This window comes from Perca flavescens, chromosome 16 (genome assembly GCF_004354835.1).
Source record: "Perca flavescens isolate YP-PL-M2 chromosome 16, PFLA_1.0, whole genome shotgun sequence".
Lineage (NCBI taxonomy): Eukaryota > Metazoa > Chordata > Actinopteri > Perciformes > Percidae > Perca > Perca flavescens.
This window is the reverse complement of record NC_041346.1, coordinates 25990664-26012513: the sequence shown is the minus strand read 5'-3', so window position 1 is coordinate 26012513 and position 21850 is coordinate 25990664. Positions and strand designations below refer to the sequence as shown.

The following is a 21850-nucleotide window of genomic DNA, read 5'->3' as shown; positions in this document are numbered from 1 at the left end:
TTTTCTTTTTCTTCAATTGACTGATTTAGCTCCTGTACGTCCGCAAAATTCAAATGTATAGCTATTTTTAACATAGCGCCCTGTCAGCGGCACAGCTGATGTGATCCGAACATTTCCAGTAACAGTTAACTTCAGAGCGGGAGTGGTTTAAAATGAATCACACTATATAAATATGTTGGAGAGTTTCTGTGTGTTCCACTGTGGTTTCTGATTTATTTTCATGAATAAAAATGTTTCAAAAATAGTTTTTGATTCAGTTAAGATGTTGACATGGAAATGGTAATGGAGTAACGTTTTAAGTGATGAGCCTGGTGTGCTCAAATGGCTCTGGGTGTGCGGTCATCACGGATGTACTGGCTGAAATGCTGATTTGAGCACGTTCTACATGTTTAGTTGACGAATCAGATTGCCTTTTTGAATCTACTTGTATAATTGTTGTTTTTGAGGATGCACAAGGACTATAAGGACCTTATTAAGCTATTTAGTTAAAAATCGTATTAATGACTCAAATTCTCTTTCCTATCAAATATTTTTTTCCAACATTTTTATGTCTTAAATTATATTTGTGGTGGCCTTAAAAAGGTCTTTAAAAAGCATTAAATTTGACTTCAAAAATGGTGCAAGAACCCTGTAGAGACTCAAACCTACTCTGGCATTTCTGTACTGCAATTTCTTGTTACTTAATGACCAGCATACACAATAAAATGTAACAGTTATACCTAAAGTTTATACCATATGATTTTGCACCTACCGAAGGGGTGCAAGATAAATCTGAGGGTTAGAAAGATAATTAATCAGAGGGGTATTTTTGAGGATCTCTCTACAGTTCTAGCTGCTGGGGGCCATACAGTAGTTGCCTTTACTACCCTTCTTGCACGCTGCCTGATACTTTTTTTTTTTTTTTTTTTTTTTTTTTTTTTTTTTTGTAAGATAATTTTTGGGGCATTTTTAGGCCTTTATTGATCGGACAGCTGAAGAGATGAAAGGAGAGAGAGAGGGGGGAATGACATGCAGCAAAGGGCCACAGGTCAGAGTTGAACCCGGGCCCGCTGCGTTGATGAGCAAACCTCCATATATGGGTGCCTGCTCTACCAACTGAGCTATCCGGGCGCCCACACTCCCTGATACTTTTGAAGTGGAAGGATGCTGCCCCGCCCTTAGTCTCCCACTGGATAAGGGATGTGTTGTCTAATCTGAAGCTTGAAAAAATCTGATGTACGCTACGGGGCTCTAAAAAGAAATGTATTAAAGTGTGGAGATCTGTTTTGAGTTTTTTTTTTGATAAACCCTCCACACTGGTACAGAAATAAATGTTCAAATTATCATGTCTGACCCTTGACATTCCGGGACCGGACGTGCTGCCTCTGTTTCACTGCTTATTGTGCCTTAATGACTTTTGAAATCTCAACTTCACTTTGCAATACTAAGTGCTATGTGCTCTGTCTTTGCATTATGTACACTGTGATATTTTTGCGTACTACTCTACGTCTCAATTTCCAAGTGACAGCAGGGGGGGTTGGGTATGTTCGATGTGTGGTTGGAATGTTGTTTTTTGTTGATGTTGCTATGTGCTTAAACTATGTACATTGTATAATTCAATAAAAACTATGAAGAAGAAAGATTCAAAATATTTTTGCTACGCTACTTTTCTCTAATCCTTTATAGTGAAATACTAGATAGTGTTTTCTCTACAGGATATAAACTATTGAAATTAAACTGAAATAAAATCTGGCTAACAACTCACAGACACATGGAGCCTACAACAAGGACAGACATTGCTTTACTTTGCTTTAAAGGGTCACTAGCTAAAACTGTAATGAAACACTTGGTTTAATGCATTCAGAGAGATTCAGATATTGCTCAGAAAGACTATTATTTAAAAGTTAGAAGTTGAGTTGTTCCATAGAAATATTCCAAACAGAACATAGAGACGCAGCAGGATTGCAGTTGGCATGAATGTCATCAACACTGAGAAAAGAGGATTACAGTCTAATGCAGTGATGTAAACACCAATTGAGACGTTGGCATAAATGTTCAACATGATATCTGAGTCGCACAGTAACAGCTTCATTCTGCAGGATTTTCTTTGTCTATTGGGACTCTGCTGATGTATTTTGGGACATGTGTGAGGCTTGTTTTAAATGCCTAAGAAGATTTGTTGACGAGGAAATGCATGTTGCCACTGTCTTCATGAGTTGGCAAGTTCAGTGTTATTGTGACAATAGTATCGTGCACATATTTGGATTAATCTAGATTTGAGATTGTCAGCAATACCCATCAAACAGGGGCTTTGAGATGCTGTACTTGGTCATTGTTTGCTGTAAAGATAAAGTTATTTATAAGTAAGCAATCATAACACATGCAGTCAAAGGTAATGGGGTTTATTTTAAAATTCTGACTGAGGCAGATAACAGCTACTGCTGTATTCTCTCATTATTTCAGGACACTCTTTGTGTGGTTAATAACCCCTTTACATCTTCACTTTACAACACTGAGTTTACTGGGGCGTGCAGCACTGACAAAAGACTCTCGTAATGCAGCCAAGGCATGTCTTTATATTTCTTTGTCTGTTTTAATTGACAATGATAATTTCTCCTCTGGTTCAATAAGACTATTAACTGAACAAATTGGATTGTGTCGACTACAACGCCAGACATATGTTCCTTTTGTAGTTTTAATGCTTGGGCAGTGTTTCTAATCTGTTCAGGTGCTCAAATAATAAAATTGTTCTGATAACCTTATTACAATTCATGTGTTATCATGAATTAAGATGATTTATTAGGATGGCATGGCGGTTGGTTGGTCAGTTGGTCCACTACTTTGTTGTAGACTAAAATACTTCAACCACTTTTGGATGGATTGTACAAAGTTTTGTACAAATATCCATATAACACAGAGGATAAAGCCTGCTGACTTTGATGATCCCCTGACTTTTTCCTCTAGCGCCACCATGAGGTAGACATTTGTTGTTTTTAGGTGAAAAGTACAGTGACCCTGAAGTGCAAATCACAACAGCAAATTATAAAACAATGGCAAATAGGAAAACATTTCAACAAATCATAAAATACAACAGCAAATAGGAAAACAAAACGGCAAATACGAAAACATTTCAACAAATCATAAAACGCAACGGCATTAACTTCTACCGGAAAAGGTAGCGCTTATCTAGCTGAGGACGTTGATGCTGTTGCATGATTTGTTGAAGTTGTTTTCATATTTGCTGTTGTGTTTTATGATTTGTTGAAATGTTTTCCTATTTGCTGTTGTGTTTTATGATTTGTTGTTGCGTTTTTCTATTTGCTGTTGTTATTTGCACTTCAGGGCTACTGTAGAATGTCACAAAAACTATTGGATGAATTGCCATGAAATTTGGTACGCATTTCTGTTCCCGTTAGGATGAACTGTAAATACCTTGGTGATCCCCGAACATTTCACCAAGCGCCATCATCCGGTCAATTTTTCAGTACTTGTAGCAGGTATAAACATGCCATCTCTAAAGCCAGGAGGGTGTGTAGCATTGTCGTTGTGAGCATGTTAGCATGCTGACATTAGCATTTAGCTCAAATCAGTACTGCGCCTAAACGCAGCCTCAAAAAACTGCAAGTGTTGCTGTAGAAACGTGTTAGTTCACATGTTAGTGTGATACAGTTGAGTCAAGCCCCACTGAATGCAGCTGACTGCTGGACTTATAAATATTTTTTATATAAATGATATTTGTCTGCTTTATGAAAGATGAAAACAGCCCTGTAATCCTTCTCATCACTGTGATATTAACTGCAGTGACGATTGACTGATCACTGATCTAATTGAGGATATCGCGCCCTGTGATTGATTAAGGTGTCAATCAACCCAGCTGTAAACAAAGGGTCACATTCAGTACAGATCATTCACCAGTGTCACTATAATCCTTAAACTAATGCCTGGAAGTGCAGATCCCCTAATCTATAAAGCGCACAAGCTCATTAGAGCTACCACGCTGAGACAACAAAGTGATCTCCATGTGGAGTTTGCCGTCTGTGGTTTTGGTTGAAGCCGCTCTTTAGTAGTAACTACAATCAGAAGCTCTCAGCTGATGTGCTGGCAAGCCTGCGGAGCGACCTAGGAGGGATTTGTGATGCCTTCAGAACCATATTAGTTAATGTTTGTGTGAGCTGTGACATCTCTAGTCTGCTCAGTGTCTGCACATGGCCTGCAGCTCACTCCGAGTCAGACTGATGAAGATGTAACGCCACATATGAGAATGCATGACTCTCTATCTTTCTCTCTTTTTTTTTGTCTCTACCACAGCTCAAACCTTACCGTCACTATGTTGTCATTTGAGAGTATTTAATTCATTCTTCAGTTAAAAAATGTACTTGTAACAGGAGCTTGCTGTCAATATTTTATCTTACATAACCCTCCAGCATTTGACGACCAGCTGTAATCATGAAACAAACTGTTGGCAGTTATAGTGTCTTGCAAGTTTATTGGGTTAGCAAGAGTTATAGTGGGGCATTACAACTAATGAGGTCATCTAAGAAGTAGCTTCTTGCTGTTTCTGTGTTTATGAGTACTGACAGTTAGTTGCTAATAAATCTGGTGACCTGCGCTGGAAAAACTTCACAATCTAAAAGTGTAGAGAAACAGCTATGGTATAATATGATCTTGGTCTGTGGCCAGATTATTGTATTATATACCATTTTACATTACATGTCATTTAGCCAACACTTTTTTCCAAAGCAACTTACATTTGCTATATATGTCAGAGGTCGCACGCCTCTGGAGCAACTAGGGGTTAAGTGTCTGCTCAGGGACACATTGGTTGATGTATCACAGTGGGAATTGAACCCAGGTCTCCCACACCAAAGGCATGGGTCATATCCACTGCGCCACCACCACATTTTATCTAGGTTTAGGTCTTCAAATGAGTAATAACAGTGCCTTAAAAAATGATTCATGCCCCTCGGATGTTTTATTGTTTTACAACATTGAATATATAGAGTAAATTAATGTTGGTTTTTGATTCTTGTCAATCAGGGTTCGAAATAACTTAGGATTCTCGGAGGTCCCCTAAAATGTAATTATAAAAAATACTGAAGACTACCTTGCTACACTATATACTGCAGGCAAAATTATATTGACATATTTTGAAGGTGGGATAATGGTCTTGGGATGTTTTTCATGGTTTGGGCTAGTCCCAGTATTGTAGTGGTGTCTGGAGAAGTGGATTGGCTATAATCTAACAGGTAACCCTCTAATTCTGGAGCAACAAAGTTACAGCACTTTATATAAATCCCTGACATGACAAAGTGGATAACAGTCATTCTTTCCTTGAGCAAGGAAGTTAACTAAGTTACCTAAATCCACCAGGTGTACTCATTATGGCAGCACCATGCACCTTCAAAGGGTTTGATCAAATACAAATGGCATTTCTCATCCCTTATGTTAATGGAATTTGTAAAACAACTAGCCGCTGGATTGAATAATAATGATGTCTATAAAGACTGTACCTACATTATATGGTTTACTTTGTTTTAAAGTAGTCAATCTATAACCTGAACTAAAATCTTTAGGGACACGTTTAAAAAAAAAAAAAAAGTAAGATATTCATTCTAACATGACTAAAAGCCATTAAAATGACAATAATCCAATAGTAACCACATTTTTCAAAATCAACATGTTAAGTGACCAGGCACATATTTTATTTATTTGTTAACAACTTCATCAGGTTAGTGATAACTGGGGTTGGAGAGAAGACCTACAGAACAGTAGCTTGACTGGCCTAAGCTGAGCTTGATTTGGCTGGGCTGGGCTGGGCTGCTGTGAGCTGGCCTTTTTAACTGTATTCTATTGTGCAAAATATTGTTTAATTACTATTATTATGGTAAAACATTTGGCTATATTAAATTAATTTGAATGAAGACACCTGTGGACAATTGGCCAATATAGCTACAATTTCACCCAGCAACAGCCACGGTATAACAAAGGCACAATTTACCCTTGAAAAAAGTCGGTGATCTTTCTTTTTCCTCTTTCTCTCTCCATGATGCAGGATTCTAAATTAAGAAAAATATTAGCTTCCTAGATAGCTTACCAAGCGCTCATGTACACTCGTTCATGCTCAAATTACATTCACTTTAATCAACTCACACTTGAATTAAGTCCTCGCTATCTTTCGTAATCACTGACTGGACAATTAGGTTGTTATGCTAGCTTTGAATAACTAGTCTAACTGCTATATGTCTGCTGTTAGCTGGCATTTTATTTGGCTTCATACCTATGCTTCATACACATACAGCTAGCAAGAAATGTTGACAGACGCACTCTTCTAATCATTACGTTACACTGGGTATCTAAGTTAGTTAATGCAACTTTTGATATAGGAACACCAACTCCAAATATTTTACTATAATAAGCAATTATTATGGAGATATAAACATAATCAAAGCACTTACAGGATTTTCATTAGGGATTTCACTCTTTGTGAGGCTTCGTTTTTGCTGCGTTCAACGATAACATACGTGTCTGCACCATAGACTGTACTGTATGCGCCGGAGGACCACAACAACAATCTGTGATGCTATTAGCTGCCCTGATTGCTGCCCAATCGCGCTAGGAAATACATTAATTATTGTTATAAATATAAAACGTCACTAAAGACCTATAATTTTCACAATCATTTTTAATGTTAAAAGTCCGGGACCCCCCCAGAACGCCCTCATTTCGAACCCTGTTGTCAATACAAAAAGATCTTTAAATGTCAAAGTGAAAACAGAGCTGTACAAAATGATCTACAGTAAATGTCTAGTTTTAATTGACTGTAGTACAAATACACCCGTATCTGGAAGAAAGCACAAATCGGGATGATAAAAGAACATTCCTCTGTCAGTGAATATCCCTCAAAGTGCAATTAAATCAATTATTAGGATATGAAAAGAGTAAATCTAAATCTAAACTGGAAGTTCTTGGTGGCCTCCTTTACTAAAGGGGAAAACAGGTTTCTTTTTTTATTATAGGCACTATGTGCAATTATATTCATTCATTTTTAGAGAAAACCTAAACAAAAACTTTAACTCCAAGAGAAACCCAAACCATTTACACAGCATCTTTATTTTCAAGTTCCCAAATCTTTCTTCACCTTAGTTTTGTACTCTTTAACTAGAAAAGACCAAACGGTACATTTACCTTCTACTTAAAAGCCTCTTGCAAAAACGCCCAGTAATTGTAGAGCTTAATAATCAAACATTATGTAAGTGACCATGTAAATATTTCAACATAATCCATGTCTACATGTCTTTTTTTTTTTTTTTTTTGCAATGTAATTATATTTAAACTCTGTGCCAGTCATATCGCAATTTAATATTTTGACATGTATTTTGTTGCTTATAAACATAGTATTTTGTACTGATAAGTCAACAACTTACAGTCAAGTCATTTTTAATCATGTTTGAAAACATTTCAAACATTTACTGACCTCATGGTTCATTTTTGGTGAACGGTTGAGCCTAAACTACCCATGACTCATTGAGCTCTATGATTACAACCCTCTCCAAAGGTCAGACTGGAGACACTTTGCTTTTCTTTATGCCAGTTTCAGCCTGTTGAGTTTATAGAGGACTGGACCAAGTAACACGTCCGCACAACTGTATGGATTAAATGAACCGGCCATAACTTCTAGGAAATAATGCCACTGTATAAACTACCAATACATGTTTAGTCTTAGGAGACTAAAACTTATTTCAGTGCCCTGAAAGTGAAAACGTAATGGAGTGTCTTAAAAACTGTTAATTGAATTGTACGACTTGTGAATTGAATGAATGTTATTTCTTTGTTGGAGCTCAGGGCAAAGTATTTCTAAATATGATTTTTATACTAGTATACACATACCTCAACTGTTTGCTGGGTTACATTTTTGTTTAGACATTTATACTTTCCAGAAGATAAATCCTACTGACGTTGGTGATCCCCTGACTTAGATTAGGTTGACTTTATTGTCCACCTCAGTGGAAATTACTGTCATAGTCAGTGTTCAGAATTTTTACGTTTTTTCATTAAAAAAATGACTCAAAACCGATATCGCTTATCAAAATAGTTGGTGATTAATTGTTGAATAGTTGATTAATCCATTCATCTTTGCAGCTCTACTAACGAGTCAATGCATGCTAACACGCAAAGCTAAGATGGTGAACATGGTAAACATCATACCTGCTAAACATCAGCATGTTAACATTGTCATTGTAAGCAGCCTCTAGCTGTACTAGCATGGATGTAGACTCTCAGTGTTGTTAAGTAGCAGACGTGGTTGCCTAAGTGTTTTTGTGCAAGTGGTGTCAGACATTCTTTTGTTTTGTTGTAATCATAACTTTCATTTTGTTTATAGCTGCAGTAGCAACGGCTTGCAAATATCCTACGTGTTTGTGCCTGAGCCACATGGGTTACATTTCATTGTGTGTCGTACATGTGAAACACATGTGGAGTCTTAAATTAAAAGGGGGCCACAGTGTGACTTATGTACTTGGTTCCACATACATTTTCTCATTCTATGGGACCATCCTTCAGACCAGATCCCTGTGGTCTTATGAAGCTTAGGCGAAGACTTGATTTAAGGGGATGGTCACAGATTTTACGAGTTTATCCTCCTCTTGCCTCTGTGAGTGGACCCTCTTCATCACATACTTGAAATCCGTTTCAGACATGCATATTTTCCTGTTTTGCATTACAAGACCGTGTACAGTTAAGTACAGACACTTGTTTTCTTTGTGGTTCCCTTACCTGAGCCGACCATCCTGCAATGAAAAGTGACAAATCTACTTAGCTCCGTTGTGCTGTTAGATTAGTCAGGATGTATTGTTTTAGTTGAATGCTCCTTCCTCCTGTCGGTTTATAAAAACAAGGCCAGATGGAAATTATTTATTTAATGCAGAAGGGAAATGCTTATTTTTTAAAAGATTAATCTAATGATTAATTTTTCGATTAATCTAACATTGATTTTTCAATTAGCGATTATTTTCCCATTGCTCAATTATTAACAATTTACACAAAACAAATTTCAATAAGGTTCAAATCTCTATTTATTAAAATTGTTTAACACTGCACTGTTAAAGTAAAATGAATTTGTAGTGCAACCTGAAGCCAGATATAGGCTGTCAATCCAACCACAAAATAAAGTCACTTTCAGGAGGAATACAAAAATAAAAACTTAAAGTAAACAGTAAACTACGTCGACGAATTGTCCCAGCCCTACTTTAGATGCACATTTAACATTTTGTTAACAAACTGAGGCCTTGTATAAAGCCATGATAATATTGCATTTGCATATTAGGAAAAAATGAATGGCAAACCAAATCAGTGTATATTAGCAAACCATTATTTCCATTTGAGCTGAAACGATTAGGCAATTAATTACCTAATTTATTTTGATAATTGATTGTGTACCAAACATTGTGAGGATTTGCTGCTTGTCCGTGTCTTATGTGATATTGAACTGAATATATATTTGGGATTTGGAGGGTTGGTCAGAGAAAAGAAAAGCAATTTGAAGAAGTTCCCTTGTCCTGGTCACCTTTTTATGGCTTGTGATGTTTCAGTTTTCTGACATTTATAGCAAACAAACAACTAGCTAATCCTCAGAATAATCACTTTATGCTACACGTCTAAGAACTGATGCTGCAAAAGTCACCAGGTAACTGTTGGTTGAATCCCTGTTTAAGTCATTTTTAACCAAACAACTTCTACATTTTGAGGATGTCTTACTTTTCCTCGTCTTATGGGACAACAAATTGATCATCTTTGGGACTGTTGGTCAGGGGAAACAAACTATTTGAAAATGTCACCTTGGGCTTTAGGAAATTGTGATGGAGTTTTTTTTCTTCTACAAGTTTCTGACATTTTATAAATAATTATAAATGATTTATCAATTAAACAAAACAAAAAATCAGCACATGAATTAATAAAGAAAATAAACGTTAGCTGCCTCATCTGAATTATTCTACTCAATCTAAAGGTCTTTTAAACTTTTTATACACAACAAACAATAAAGCAGCATGTTGTGAACATCCTAACCAGCCTCACAGACTCACTTTAAAGATTTAAGCCTCAACCTCATCTGATCATATTAAGATTAAACTGTGGCGACTGCATCCATATGGTCACATGTGGCCTGTTTCCCCAGCTGAGCTTCAAGTAGTCTTGCAGGTTTTTCACTCAGGTTTGGGAACAAGTGATATCACATACTCCCCTACAGCTTTCTTTAATTTTGATCCAAGATGGCTGGTTATGAATGTATCTGTTTCCTGCTCATCCCATCTGTTAAATGTATGAGAAGGTAACTGTGTCTGTGCAAGAAATAAATGTGTCTGAGCAAGAAAATCCTTTCCCCCAGGAATTGGAGATTGGCTTTACTCTTAAACATCCACTTCTACACTTCTTTGTCCCTTATATTAATGCATCACCTACTGGATAATTACTTGAACTATTCAATCGGGGAACGTGCCACAGATTTATTCAATTATAAGTGCTTGCATGCATAATAAAATGTGGTTTCAGTTGCTGTAAATATCCATCACTGTGACAGAGCTGGAGACAGATTCACACTGTGAGGGATTAGTGTTAAGTATGGAAATGATGAGTAGTGGTGGTGATGGATAATTGAGGGAGGTTTTTTCTTTCTTTATTGTTGCAGGAGACAATCATAAATCATTATCACAAAGTTAAATGGTTGAAGGGAAACGTCTGTCTGCTGTCTACATCCTGAAGTCACTTTACTCTCATTCCCGACTTTCCTCTCTAATTTTCCCTGCATAATCACAAGCACTGGTCGCTCTGTCATGACTCCCAGTAACACTGGCATCTCATTTAAAGGCAGCAGCCCAGCTCTGCATCCATTAGTTACAGTAGAGGGAGGGAATAAGGGCTGTGAAGGGTTGGAAAATAACAGCTATTTAAGGTTTGGAGTTTAAGCAATTGGGGTCTGACCTAAACTACTCCTCACACTTTAAAAGACATTTACTCCCACTCTCTCCCCCTCTCTCTCTCTCTCTGTGTGATTTTGACTCACTCTCTTTCTGACAGCAAAGGAGCTAAACTCCAGCCTGAGCTGTGAATGGTGAGGAAAGATAAGGAAGCTGACTGAGGGAGGACTGACTGACAGAGCTGCCACCTTGCTGGAAAGGCTGCAAGACGGAGCAGTGACACAACAGAGCAAAGAATAATTTTTCTTGGCTTCAATGAATGTGTGAAGACTCAGAGGAGCACCTTATCTTACCTGCATGGGCTTGTGACTAGTAGATTGCACTAGTACAGGTAAGAAGATATATTTATGTGTATCTCTGATAGAAATCTCCCTGTATTTCATGTGATAAAAAGTACATTTTCTTGACTTTTTCCTGGAATTATTGTCTTAAAATAGATGTATATACAGTAGTAGCAGTAGATTTCTGTTTAGTGCAGGCTACTACAGCACCAGAAGGCATTGATTATTGGAAGTACATTCTTGGTGTATACTGCAACTTCTTCCTCAGTCAGAGACACATAGCAGTTTCAGAGATGATGACTAACTGCTGAGGGAAGGAGTGAACATGTGGAAGCTTTGATCGGCTTTAGTAGAGAAGGGCCAGCACGTTTCATGCCAAAAGAATTCTCTTAGATTTTTTGTCAGGTTGTAGATCAATACTCTAAAAAAGTTGTGTGTGTGTGTGTGTGTGTGTGTGTGTGTGTGTGTGTGTGTGTGTGTGTGTGTGTGTGTGTGTGTGTGTGTGTGTGTGTGTGTGTGTGTGTGTGTGTGTGTGTGTGTGTGTGTGTGTGTTTGTGTTTGTGTGTGTGTGTGTGTGTGTGTGTGTGTGTGTGTGTGTGTGTGTGTGGTGAGGTTTTGCAGCCTGATGATTCATCTCATTACCTTCTGCAATGCAATTCAGTTTTCATTTCATTTCCATCATGGAGATTAAATTAAAGGGGAAAAATGGGTAGCAGGGTTTGCCAGTGTGGGCAAGGAGAAAAAAAAAATACTTCATCCATTCATTACATTTGCTCTGCTTAATTGAAATCCAAATCTGGTTTTTGGTGGTTTTAACTTCTGAATGTTTCAGCTGAGAAAGATTATAATCATTTAGTACCTCTGCTGAGCTCTTTGTTTCATCCCACGACTCGTATCTAAATAGTCATCAAATCTGATCCGCAGCTATTCAGTCCGGGAGGTTTTACCGTCTCTCTGCTGTGTGCTGGGTGTCCTGGGGTGTGTTTGGGAGAACGGTGTTTCTGTGAAACAAACCTCTGTCAGTCGGACAGCTGGTTTAGTAGCTGGAGCTCCCCCAGGGCTCATCCTACACTGTTGTCCTCTGCGTGAGCTCTACACAAAGAGCCAGGGGGTTGATCATAACTCAGCATCACACGTCTGTTATGCAGAGAGTTAACGAAAGCATTCTGACGGGCTTATTTGTCGAATAATCCACGTCTCTTCCTCCTAAATCAGAGAAACTGAATGAACTCATGGTTGACATCATTTTACAGTAAATTTACCTCACAATGCGTTTTTGTGAGTAACCGTGAATATATACTGTTTGTTTACAAGAAAACGCCACAGGGCACCTTTTTAATTGACAGTTTTGCCAATAAAATGTGAGTATACTGTAAATACTGTAAAATGCACATCATAATTTCACAGAGGCCAAGGTGACATATGCAGATTGCTTGATTTGTCCAACCAACAGTCCAAAACTCAAAGATATTCAGTTTATTAACATGTATCACAAAGAAAAGCAGCAAATAATCGCGTTTGTGAAGCTGGAACCAGCAGAAGTGACTTAATCAAGTAACCGATGATCCAATTGTTCAATATTCTCTTGATCCATTAATCGTTTCTTTTCCAAAGAAAGAAAGAAAAGTCTCTTGTTACAAATCTTTATGCTTTTTCTCCCTGATTGAGGAGAGACCCCATAATTGCAAATTGAAACTGAAGTTTGTATCCTGTTCAGCCTCACATGGGAACACATAAAGCTCAGGTTTATTATTCTTAAAGGACCACTTCAGGATATCTGTGCAGCAGTGGGGAAATTTGCAATCTGCTAATGAGGTGTTGCGATTTCTGTTATTATTGTATCAGCTACAGTAACTAGTCCAATTAACTTTTCCTGAGATGGTTTCCAGCTGTTCCAGATGCTATGAGAATCAGACATATGTATGTATATATATATATATATATATATATATATATATATATATATATATATATATATATATATATATATATATATATATATATATATATATATATATATATATATATATATAAAATGGTAAAATATCACAGATGAACAAACAAGCATATGCACCGGATTAATGTTTACCGCTGACCAGACGCGCTGCCGTCAGCCACAAATGTTTTCCATAAGAAGTGTGTCCAGATATACTGCACTTGTGTTCTCATGGATATGAAATACAGACAATGCTGTCTGTGTTTCGTCACCAGAAGCAGCCCTTCAACTGGCTGACTGCGCACTTAGAGATCAGAGACAATGAACATTTAATAATGAATGCAGTGGCACTTTCAGTTTTTGTGTGGACAAAGGACAAGTACCGCAGTGTCTTTTTTTTTTTTTTTCTTTTCTTCCTTTGACTAAGCAAAACAGATGTCCTCAGTCCAGGGCCAACATTCCCAGTTTCACATTTCCACGCGGGAAAGTTCCCTTCTCGCTGCCAGCTTGGGGGAAGAGTACTAAAGCTACAGCAATTCTGGATTATAGCTTAGTGAACGGGTTATATTTATTTCAATTTGCTCTCCAAATTGTGTGACTATGTCCCATAGTCAAATGAGAATGTCCTTGGTCAACCCCACTCGTCTTCTTAACTTTTTACTGTATAACACTTACTATGATAAAAATCATATTTGATTAATTTACAATTACAGAATAGGGAAACTGAGCCATCTCTGAAGCTATCAAGAGCATCTTTAGCTGAAACACATGCTTAGGATTTTAAGGGATTCATTCTTTACCTCCAAGACTTATCTGTCTTTGTGTATGGTAAAGTGTTCTAGAAGGAGATCAAAAACATATTGACAGACCTAGTTTTCAGATTAACAACACTAGCCATAAACTACCTTTATCCTACCACTCACCAGATGTGCGAGAACTTGTGAAACTCAAGCTCAGTTTTATATCTGTCTTAGGTGAAGGGGTGCAAAACATGCTCGTGAGGAGAAAGAAAGGCCAGGTCAAAGGTCAAGACAAGAAAGGAAAGAAATGGGGATTGATGAGACAGTAATGGAAAATATAGGTAAAACATCATGCAGCGTGGCCTCCAAATATAGCTACACAAAAAAAAGAGGAAGACATAAAATGTCATAAAACCACAAGATTTCCTGTCCACTTTTAGGACACTTGCCTATATTCAACGACTGTTGGCAAATCGCCCACAGCTTGTCACATTGTGGTCTGTTGATTCCTGCTTCTTAATCTGTTTTATTGGTTTTCCCCAAATACAAATCTTAGGCATTCCTCATGGGAGAATTCATCACAACCTGTGTAGAGCTGCTTTATATTTGGAACAAATGTGAATACACACAGGCTCAACCTGCCCATTAATCCTGAATCATTCTGTCACAATAATCGTACAGCTGTCGTGCGTAGTTTCTGTCTCCCCCATGAGGAATTCTAAGTAATAACAACAGTTCTGTCGGTGCATCCACATGATACAAGCCTTCTGTGATCGCGCTTCACCCCCACCCCTCCTCCACGCAGTTGCTTGTAGCCAAGGAGGACACAGGATTAAAAAAACAAAACATGATGGACTCTCCCGAAGAGGTAATTATTTTCACTTGAGTTTCTGTGCGCGAAAGTTGCCAGACGACACTAGTTTCTAAACACAGCCATGCTGAGAAATACAGCTGATAGTCTTAATTAGCTTTGTAGCCTCTCATTTGGCAATGGCTTGAATGTAACGGACGTTCATTATTATTATAAATATAAAATAAAAAGTTACGCACTAAAGCTTTAACAGTGGACAAGTGACTGTAACAAGTCACTTAAGCGTCTACTGGGATTCTGATATTCAGAGTCTGTGTGTGAGCTTTGGTTGTATGAAGATTAAAATACTGTCCATTCAATTTGGGTTTAAGGGTATGTCCTTGAGGATTTTCGGGCCTGTTTTCTTTCATACGTGGAACATTTTCAGTTGTAAAGATTTGTAGCTTTATCTGAATATGGATTGATTGCTGAATGGTTTTGCAGATTTTGTTCTGGGATAAAGAATAGTTTTTTCTCTCTTCATGTGACAAAGTAATGGATTTTTTTCCTCCATGTTTTGATTGTTGTTTTTCTAGTTTTTTTTTCCATTCTTTTCGGGAACTAGTATGTTGTTTTCTTTGTACCTCAGACTTTGGCAGCCTTATGTTTTTTACCTTTTGTTTCATGTGCAGATGCCCTGATCTGTTTTGATTTTGTCTCTGGAGAATAAAATATGTCCTATTCATTAAATAAGTGGCAAGGAAGAAAAGAGAGAAAAAATTGTGATTGCAGTTAATTCAATTTTATTTATAGTATCAAATCACAATGAGTTAGCTCAAGAGACTTTACAGATAGAGTAGGTCTAGACCACTGTATAATTTACAAAGACCCAACCATTCCAGTAATTCCCGTCATTCCAGTCATGGTTACATTGAGATGCAACAAATATCAGTTGTTAAACATCTTCGTTACCTGATAGCTGAGTATCAGCATTGTCTTAATAAATAGTTTCCAGAAGTCTTCATGAGAATCTAAATCCAGGTGCTCCACATGTCTTTTCATAGCTATCCCTGCATGAACAATTCCCTTCTGGAAAATACATTTTTCATTTTTATGCGTGTGCAATCTTCAGTCAAAAGACCTGGACAAAATCCTGCATCACTGACGGAGCTGCAACCCTTTTTATAGAGGTAGATTTGCTGCTTCCCAGACATAGCAGCAGACATGCATGTGTACCTCCTGTCCTGTGAGGAAGAGACCAGTGCACAGATGCAGTATGTCAGTTAGTCTGTGGAATCACTGTGGGGTTTTCTGTTGATTTTCATGGTGCTTACTCAGATCCCTTGGAAACTCAACACAGAGTTATCCAAGCAGGCTTTCCCACGCTGGGGAAGAAGCTCGTCATTAGTTCTAGTTCGGCTCCCACAAATTAAAGAGTTCTTAATGTCCAGCTGATGAAGTCATCGTGGGCAAGAAGGAGTCCTGTGTATGGGATACACTCTGCTGTTTTTTGTGTGTTATATATGCTATTTCATCCAAAACAGCTTCAACTTTTCAAATACTGTATGTGTACCATGAAAGAACTTGAAAGTGCCATCACAACTGTTTATTATTTGATTTTAACATCTTTTTTTTATAGAGCAGTACACTCTCTTTCCCTGGTTAACTCTACAGGAAATAAGTGTGAATTCAATTCTATGTAGCAATAAATCTGGGCTGTGTTAAGACTCTTGTGCTTTGCTCTGTTGAACTTTTAAAAGTTCTGCAAATGTAAAGACAAACAGCAAAGCAGCAATGGTTTGGTTACTGTAGCCTATCACATGGAGATGAATAATATCACCACAGAAACTACATGATTATACTCCTGTACCCACAAACTGTATAGTAAATAATAATCAGACTGACTCACAAAAAAGACCACCACAGTGGGCCACCACAGACGTGCATGGAGTTAGTTTGGTGTGGAGTGGTGTGAAGGGATCCTGGTACCTCCGACTGACCTCTTCTGTTGGTTCCAGTGAACACATTTGAATGTGTTTGTTGCAGCATTGCAGTGGAAATTTGAAAAATGCAGTAAAATCTCCAAAACGGTGGAAGAAAAAAAAGACTTCCTAGCTTCATATAGCTCTTTTTTTTTTAGCAAGGTGCACTGCATGTAAAATCTTCACGTTTGTGTGGATTTCTTCTCACACCAAAAGTCATACCATTTGTTTGGCTGCAGGTAAAACAGGACATTTGTCCAAAAGAGTGTTTTTGGCTTGTGAGCCATTAAAACAAAAACAATATCTATTTGCAACACCTCAACCAGTTGCATATGTCATTTTGCGTCCCCTTGTGAGTGTCTGCACCCCCAGATTGGGAACCATTGCTCATGTATATATGTATGATTCTAAGCTTTTTTTCTTACTGTTTTCCAAGGAGTGGGTCAAATGTTGTTAAATGTGATAGTTGGGTTGTCATTACAGTATGGGTCTGTTGGTAATATTTACTTTGTGCCGATGTAAGATGCTTTTCAAGCTACTGTCTTATATTGAAAGGAATAAATGAATATTTTGTGAATTTGCTTATTTGCTTTTGCTGAGACTAAAGACCTTTTTATAGTTGTGCGTCGAATCGACGGTGTAGACCCACAGACCCGTCTGCGTCTATGCCGGACCCTACGCCGAAGCCTGACGCGCACCTCTCGAAAAATGTAACTACACGTACGCCGTGGCTTGGTAACGTTGCATTTCCCCGACTCATTTTTTGGTTCTCCTTCTCCATAAACAACATGAAAACAAGGAGAGGGTTAACTTTTCCTGCTCCAGATTTCCCACCGTGGTCAGAAAGAACAGGGAAGACACTTTGTTTCTCTCACTATGACTCCAGAGTCGGTACTCGCTCCAAAGCTATACGCCGTCACTCTCTCCCTTCTCCCTCGCTCTATCACCCACCCCCCACACACACACACATGCCGGCTCGATGCACACACCAGCGCACAAGTATAAACATCAGGCCACTTACGTAGGCTACGGCAAAAGCTCTGCGTGGAGCCTGCGCAGGACTATAAGATCGATCATTAGGTCGATACCAGTGTCATGTCTGTCCATTAGATTGACTGTTCTACAGCTCTACATTACAGTAAACTGCATTTGTGAGATGAAAAATTTTCTTTCTCTTTTTTTCAGAACCTTCACCTTTTAATGAGGATTTGATCTTTAGTCAGAGGTTCAAACTGATATTTATTTTACAAAATCCACGTCCCACATCTGGCATGGGTGCACGAGGCATTCTGAGCTGCCTCCTCCTGACTGCTTTGCTCAGCTTATCAAATGCTGGGCTTGTGAAGAAAATCTTACGGCATCGACGACAGACTCTGGAACCCCATAAAGAAGTTAACGTCACGCTCCCCAGCGCAGACCATCCTGTGGTTTTCAACCACGTCTATAACGTCAATGTTCCTGCCAGTTCCCTGTGCTCAGTGGCCCTGGACGCTCCAGGGAGCGCAGAGCTCCAGCCTAAAGATGCAGCAGGCTCTTCAGGCCATCACATCACTGAGCACACTGTCAATGGGGAGAACCAGATCGTCTTCACCCACCGCATCAACATACCTCGGCAGGCCTGTGGTTGTTCTGACGACGTGCCCGGCCTGAAAAACCTCATGAGCCGGCTGGAGATGCTTGAGGGAGAACTTTCAGCATTGAGAGATCAGTGCAACGGGGACAGGACCTGCTGCAGTGCACAGGTCACAGGTAGGTGTCGTGCTTTGTCTGGTATGTAGATAACAGCCAATACAGTAAAATAATCCTTTCACTAAAATTTTTATGAAGTGCTACACTAAAGAACACCACATCGCACATCTGTTCTATTCATCTGTTGAGTTCAAGAATTCGGTGTGCGGTTCGCTGTATTCCCAGCAGCTCTCCAGTCTGAATGGGGCTTTATTTGGCTCAAATGTCATGACACACATTTTCTGAATATGAATGAATGTAAAAAGTCTTCTCTAATAGTTTCTAAAATGAGCTTTGGGCTATTTCTGAGTGATGCACTCTTAAAGGAAGAGATTGTCATTTTGGAAATTAAGTGTGTAATGTTTCCCAAAGGTTGAGAATTTACTTTTGGTGGTGGGTGGCACAGGATGTGACAGCACGGCGCCTAACGGCTGGGTTCAGTAATAATGGGTTCAGTTATAAACTAGTCAAATGAAGGTGAAAATAATGACTACATAACATCAGATCATTTAGAATGAAATAACTATTTACATATAAACCAATTAGACTAAAAGATGATGAAAATATTGCAACACCATGCGCCATCTGACACAATTTCAGGGTAGTTATTAGCATATAGCACAATATGAGGAAAATATGCAAAATGACCTAATGTTGAATATCGCGATGATATAAGTTGTTATAAATAGATTTCAAAATGTAGCTTACTCAGTTCTACATTTCTGCTGCTTTTTTTGCACGTAAAATTTTAAACAAATGACAAAAAAGTGTAGCCATGATGTGCTTTGTCAATTTAATCAGTCAATTATTTTTTTTTTGGGCCAAATGTTAACGGTTCAGGAGATAAAATACCCATAATACTGTACTATGATAAGTTACATGTTATTATTAATCTCAAACACTGTTCCCTTCTAACTCCTGTTAAATCATATAAGACTAGGGCGATCTAAAGTAAATTCTTGTTCATTTTGTTGGTTAGATCATTGTTCCTTTTTTGAAGTGTATTTATCCGTGTTTTGGGGATCTTAAACATGCTGTTCTGTACTATACATGACCTGTTGCACTCATTTAGATCCCATCTGAACACTTTTCAGTCATTCAAACAACTCTGAGTTGTCATTAAAAACTTTTACTAAATTATTATTTATTATTTTAATAAAATGAAGCGTTTTATTCGGGCTCGAGTCCATAAATGCAGTGAATGGATACATGACCTCAACTGAGGAGGTAATAGGGCGGTGGAAGGAGCACTTTGAGGAACTCCTGAATCCGACTAATACGCCCTCTATGTTAGAGGCAGAGCTGGAGGATAATGGGGGATTGTCGTCGATTTCCCAGGCGGAAGTCACTGATGTAGTCAAACAACTACACAGTGGCAAAGCCCCGGGGATTGATGAGATCCGTCCAGAAATGCTCAAGGCTCTGGGTGTGGAGGGGCTGTCCTGGTTGACACGCCTTTTCAACATTGCGTGGAAGTCTGGGACGGTGCCAAAGGAGTGGCAGACTGGGGTGGTGGTTCCCCTTTAAAAAGGGGGGACCAGAGGGTGTGCCAATTATAGGGGTATCACACTTCTCAGCCTCCCTGGTAAAGTCTACTCCAAGGTGCTGGAAAGGAGGGTTTGGCCGATAGTCGAACCTCGGGTTGAGGAGGAACAATGCGGATTCCGTCCTGGTCGTGGAACAACGGACCAGCTCTTCACTCGCAAGGATCCTGGAGGGAGCCTGGGAGTATGCCCAACCGGTCTACATGTGTTTTGTGGATTTGGAGAAGGCGTATGACCGGGTCCCCGGGAGATACTGTGGGAGGTGCTGCGGGAGTATGGGGTGAGGGGGTCTCTTCTCAGGGCCATCCAATCTCTGTACAACCAAAGCGAGAGCTGTGTCCGGGTTCTCGGTAGTAAGTCGGACTCGTTTCAGGTGAGGGTTGGCCTCCGCCAGGGGCTGCGCTTTGTCACCAATCCTGTTTGTAGTATTTATGGACAGGATATCGAGGCGTAGTCGGGGTGGGGAGGGGTTGCAGTTTGGTGGGCTGGGGATCTCATCGCTGCTCTTTGCAGATGATGTGGTCCTGATGGCATCATCGGCCTGCGACCTTCAGCACTCACTGGATCGGTTCGCAACCGAGTGTGAAGCGGTTGGGATGAGGATCAGCACCTCTAAATCTGAGGCCATGGTTCTCAGCAGGAAACCGATGGAATGCCTTCTCCAGGTAGGGAATGAATCCTTACCCCAAGTGAAGGAGTTCAAGTACCTTGGGGTTGTGTTCGCGAGTGAGGGGACAATGGAGCGGGAGATTGGTCGGAGAATCGGCGCAGCGGGTGCGGTATTGCATTCAATCTATCGCACCGTTAGGACGAAAAGAGAGCTTAGCCAGAAGGCAAAGCTCTCGATCTACCGGTCAGTTTTCGTTCCTACCCTCACCTATGGTCATGAAGGCTGGGTCATGACCGAAAGAACGAGATCCAGGGTACAAGCGGCTGAAATGGGTTTCCTCAGGAGGGTGGCTGGCGTCTCCCTTAGAGATAGGGTGAGAAGCTCAGTCATCCGTGAGGAGCTCGGAGAGAGCCGCTGCTCCTTTGCGTCGAAAGGAGCCAGTTGAGGTGGTTCGGGCATCTGGTAAGGATGCCCCTGGGCGCCTCCCTAGGGAGGTGTTCCAGGCACGCCCAGCTGGGAGGAGGCCTCGGGAAGACCCAGGACTAGGTGGAGGGATTATATCTCCAACCTGGCCTGGGAACCTCGGGATCCCCAGTCGGAGCTGGTTAATGTTGCTCGGGAAAGGGAAGTTTGGGGTCCCCTGCTGGAGCTGCTCCCCCCGCGACCCGACACCGGATAAGCGGACGAAGATGGATGGATGGATGGATGGATGGATACATGAACGCAGAACTGAAGGCTCGGTTAGCAACAATTAGCTCTGGTTAGCTGTTAGCTCCAGTTAGCTAGCTCCGTTATAAAGATATGGAGTGGAAGAGACTAACGCGGGGAGCGGTAACAACCAGACTCTGATAAAAGACGTTCGGGAGCTTTCACAACGGTGTGGCTGCGTTGTTACTACGGTTTTATTAGTACAGTTAATCCCATGGCAAGACCACCAGCAGCATGCTACTGCTAATGTAACGATAGCCTCTCTGAGCATGTGCAACGTCGACTTCACAAGGGGGAGGGGCTGGAAGCAGCTGGTCTGTGTGCGCTGGAAAAATTACATGGTTGGTTGAAAATAAATAAAAATCTGCCTGGGTGGGTCTCAATTTACCTGGGCGGGCGCCCAAGTAGAACCTATGTATGGGAAACACAGGTATTCACTCTCTTGCATAGAGTTAGATGAGAAGATCGATACCACTCTCATATCTTTACGCTTTATATGAAGCTAGAGCCAGCAGCTGATTAGCTTAGCTTAGCATAAAGACCGGAAATGGGGGGAAACGGCACCCGTCAAAGAAATAGTCC

The 21850-nt window shown here is 39.7% G+C and overlaps 1 protein-coding gene across 7 annotated transcripts in view; it reads left to right on the top strand.

Moving 5' to 3' along the window:
* The window catches only part of tnca (tenascin Ca), a 65590-nt gene that overhangs the window by 20187 nt on the left and 23553 nt on the right, over positions 1-21850 (top strand). For all 7 annotated transcript variants that reach the window (XM_028602410.1, XM_028602409.1, XM_028602407.1 and 4 more), the window contains exons 2-3: positions 11050-11280; positions 17864-18427. In XM_028602410.1, coding sequence (XP_028458211.1) covers positions 17950-18427 — 478 coding nt within the window. In that variant the 5' untranslated portion in view covers positions 11050-11280; positions 17864-17949. The remainder of the gene's footprint in view (positions 1-11049; positions 11281-17863; positions 18428-21850) is intronic.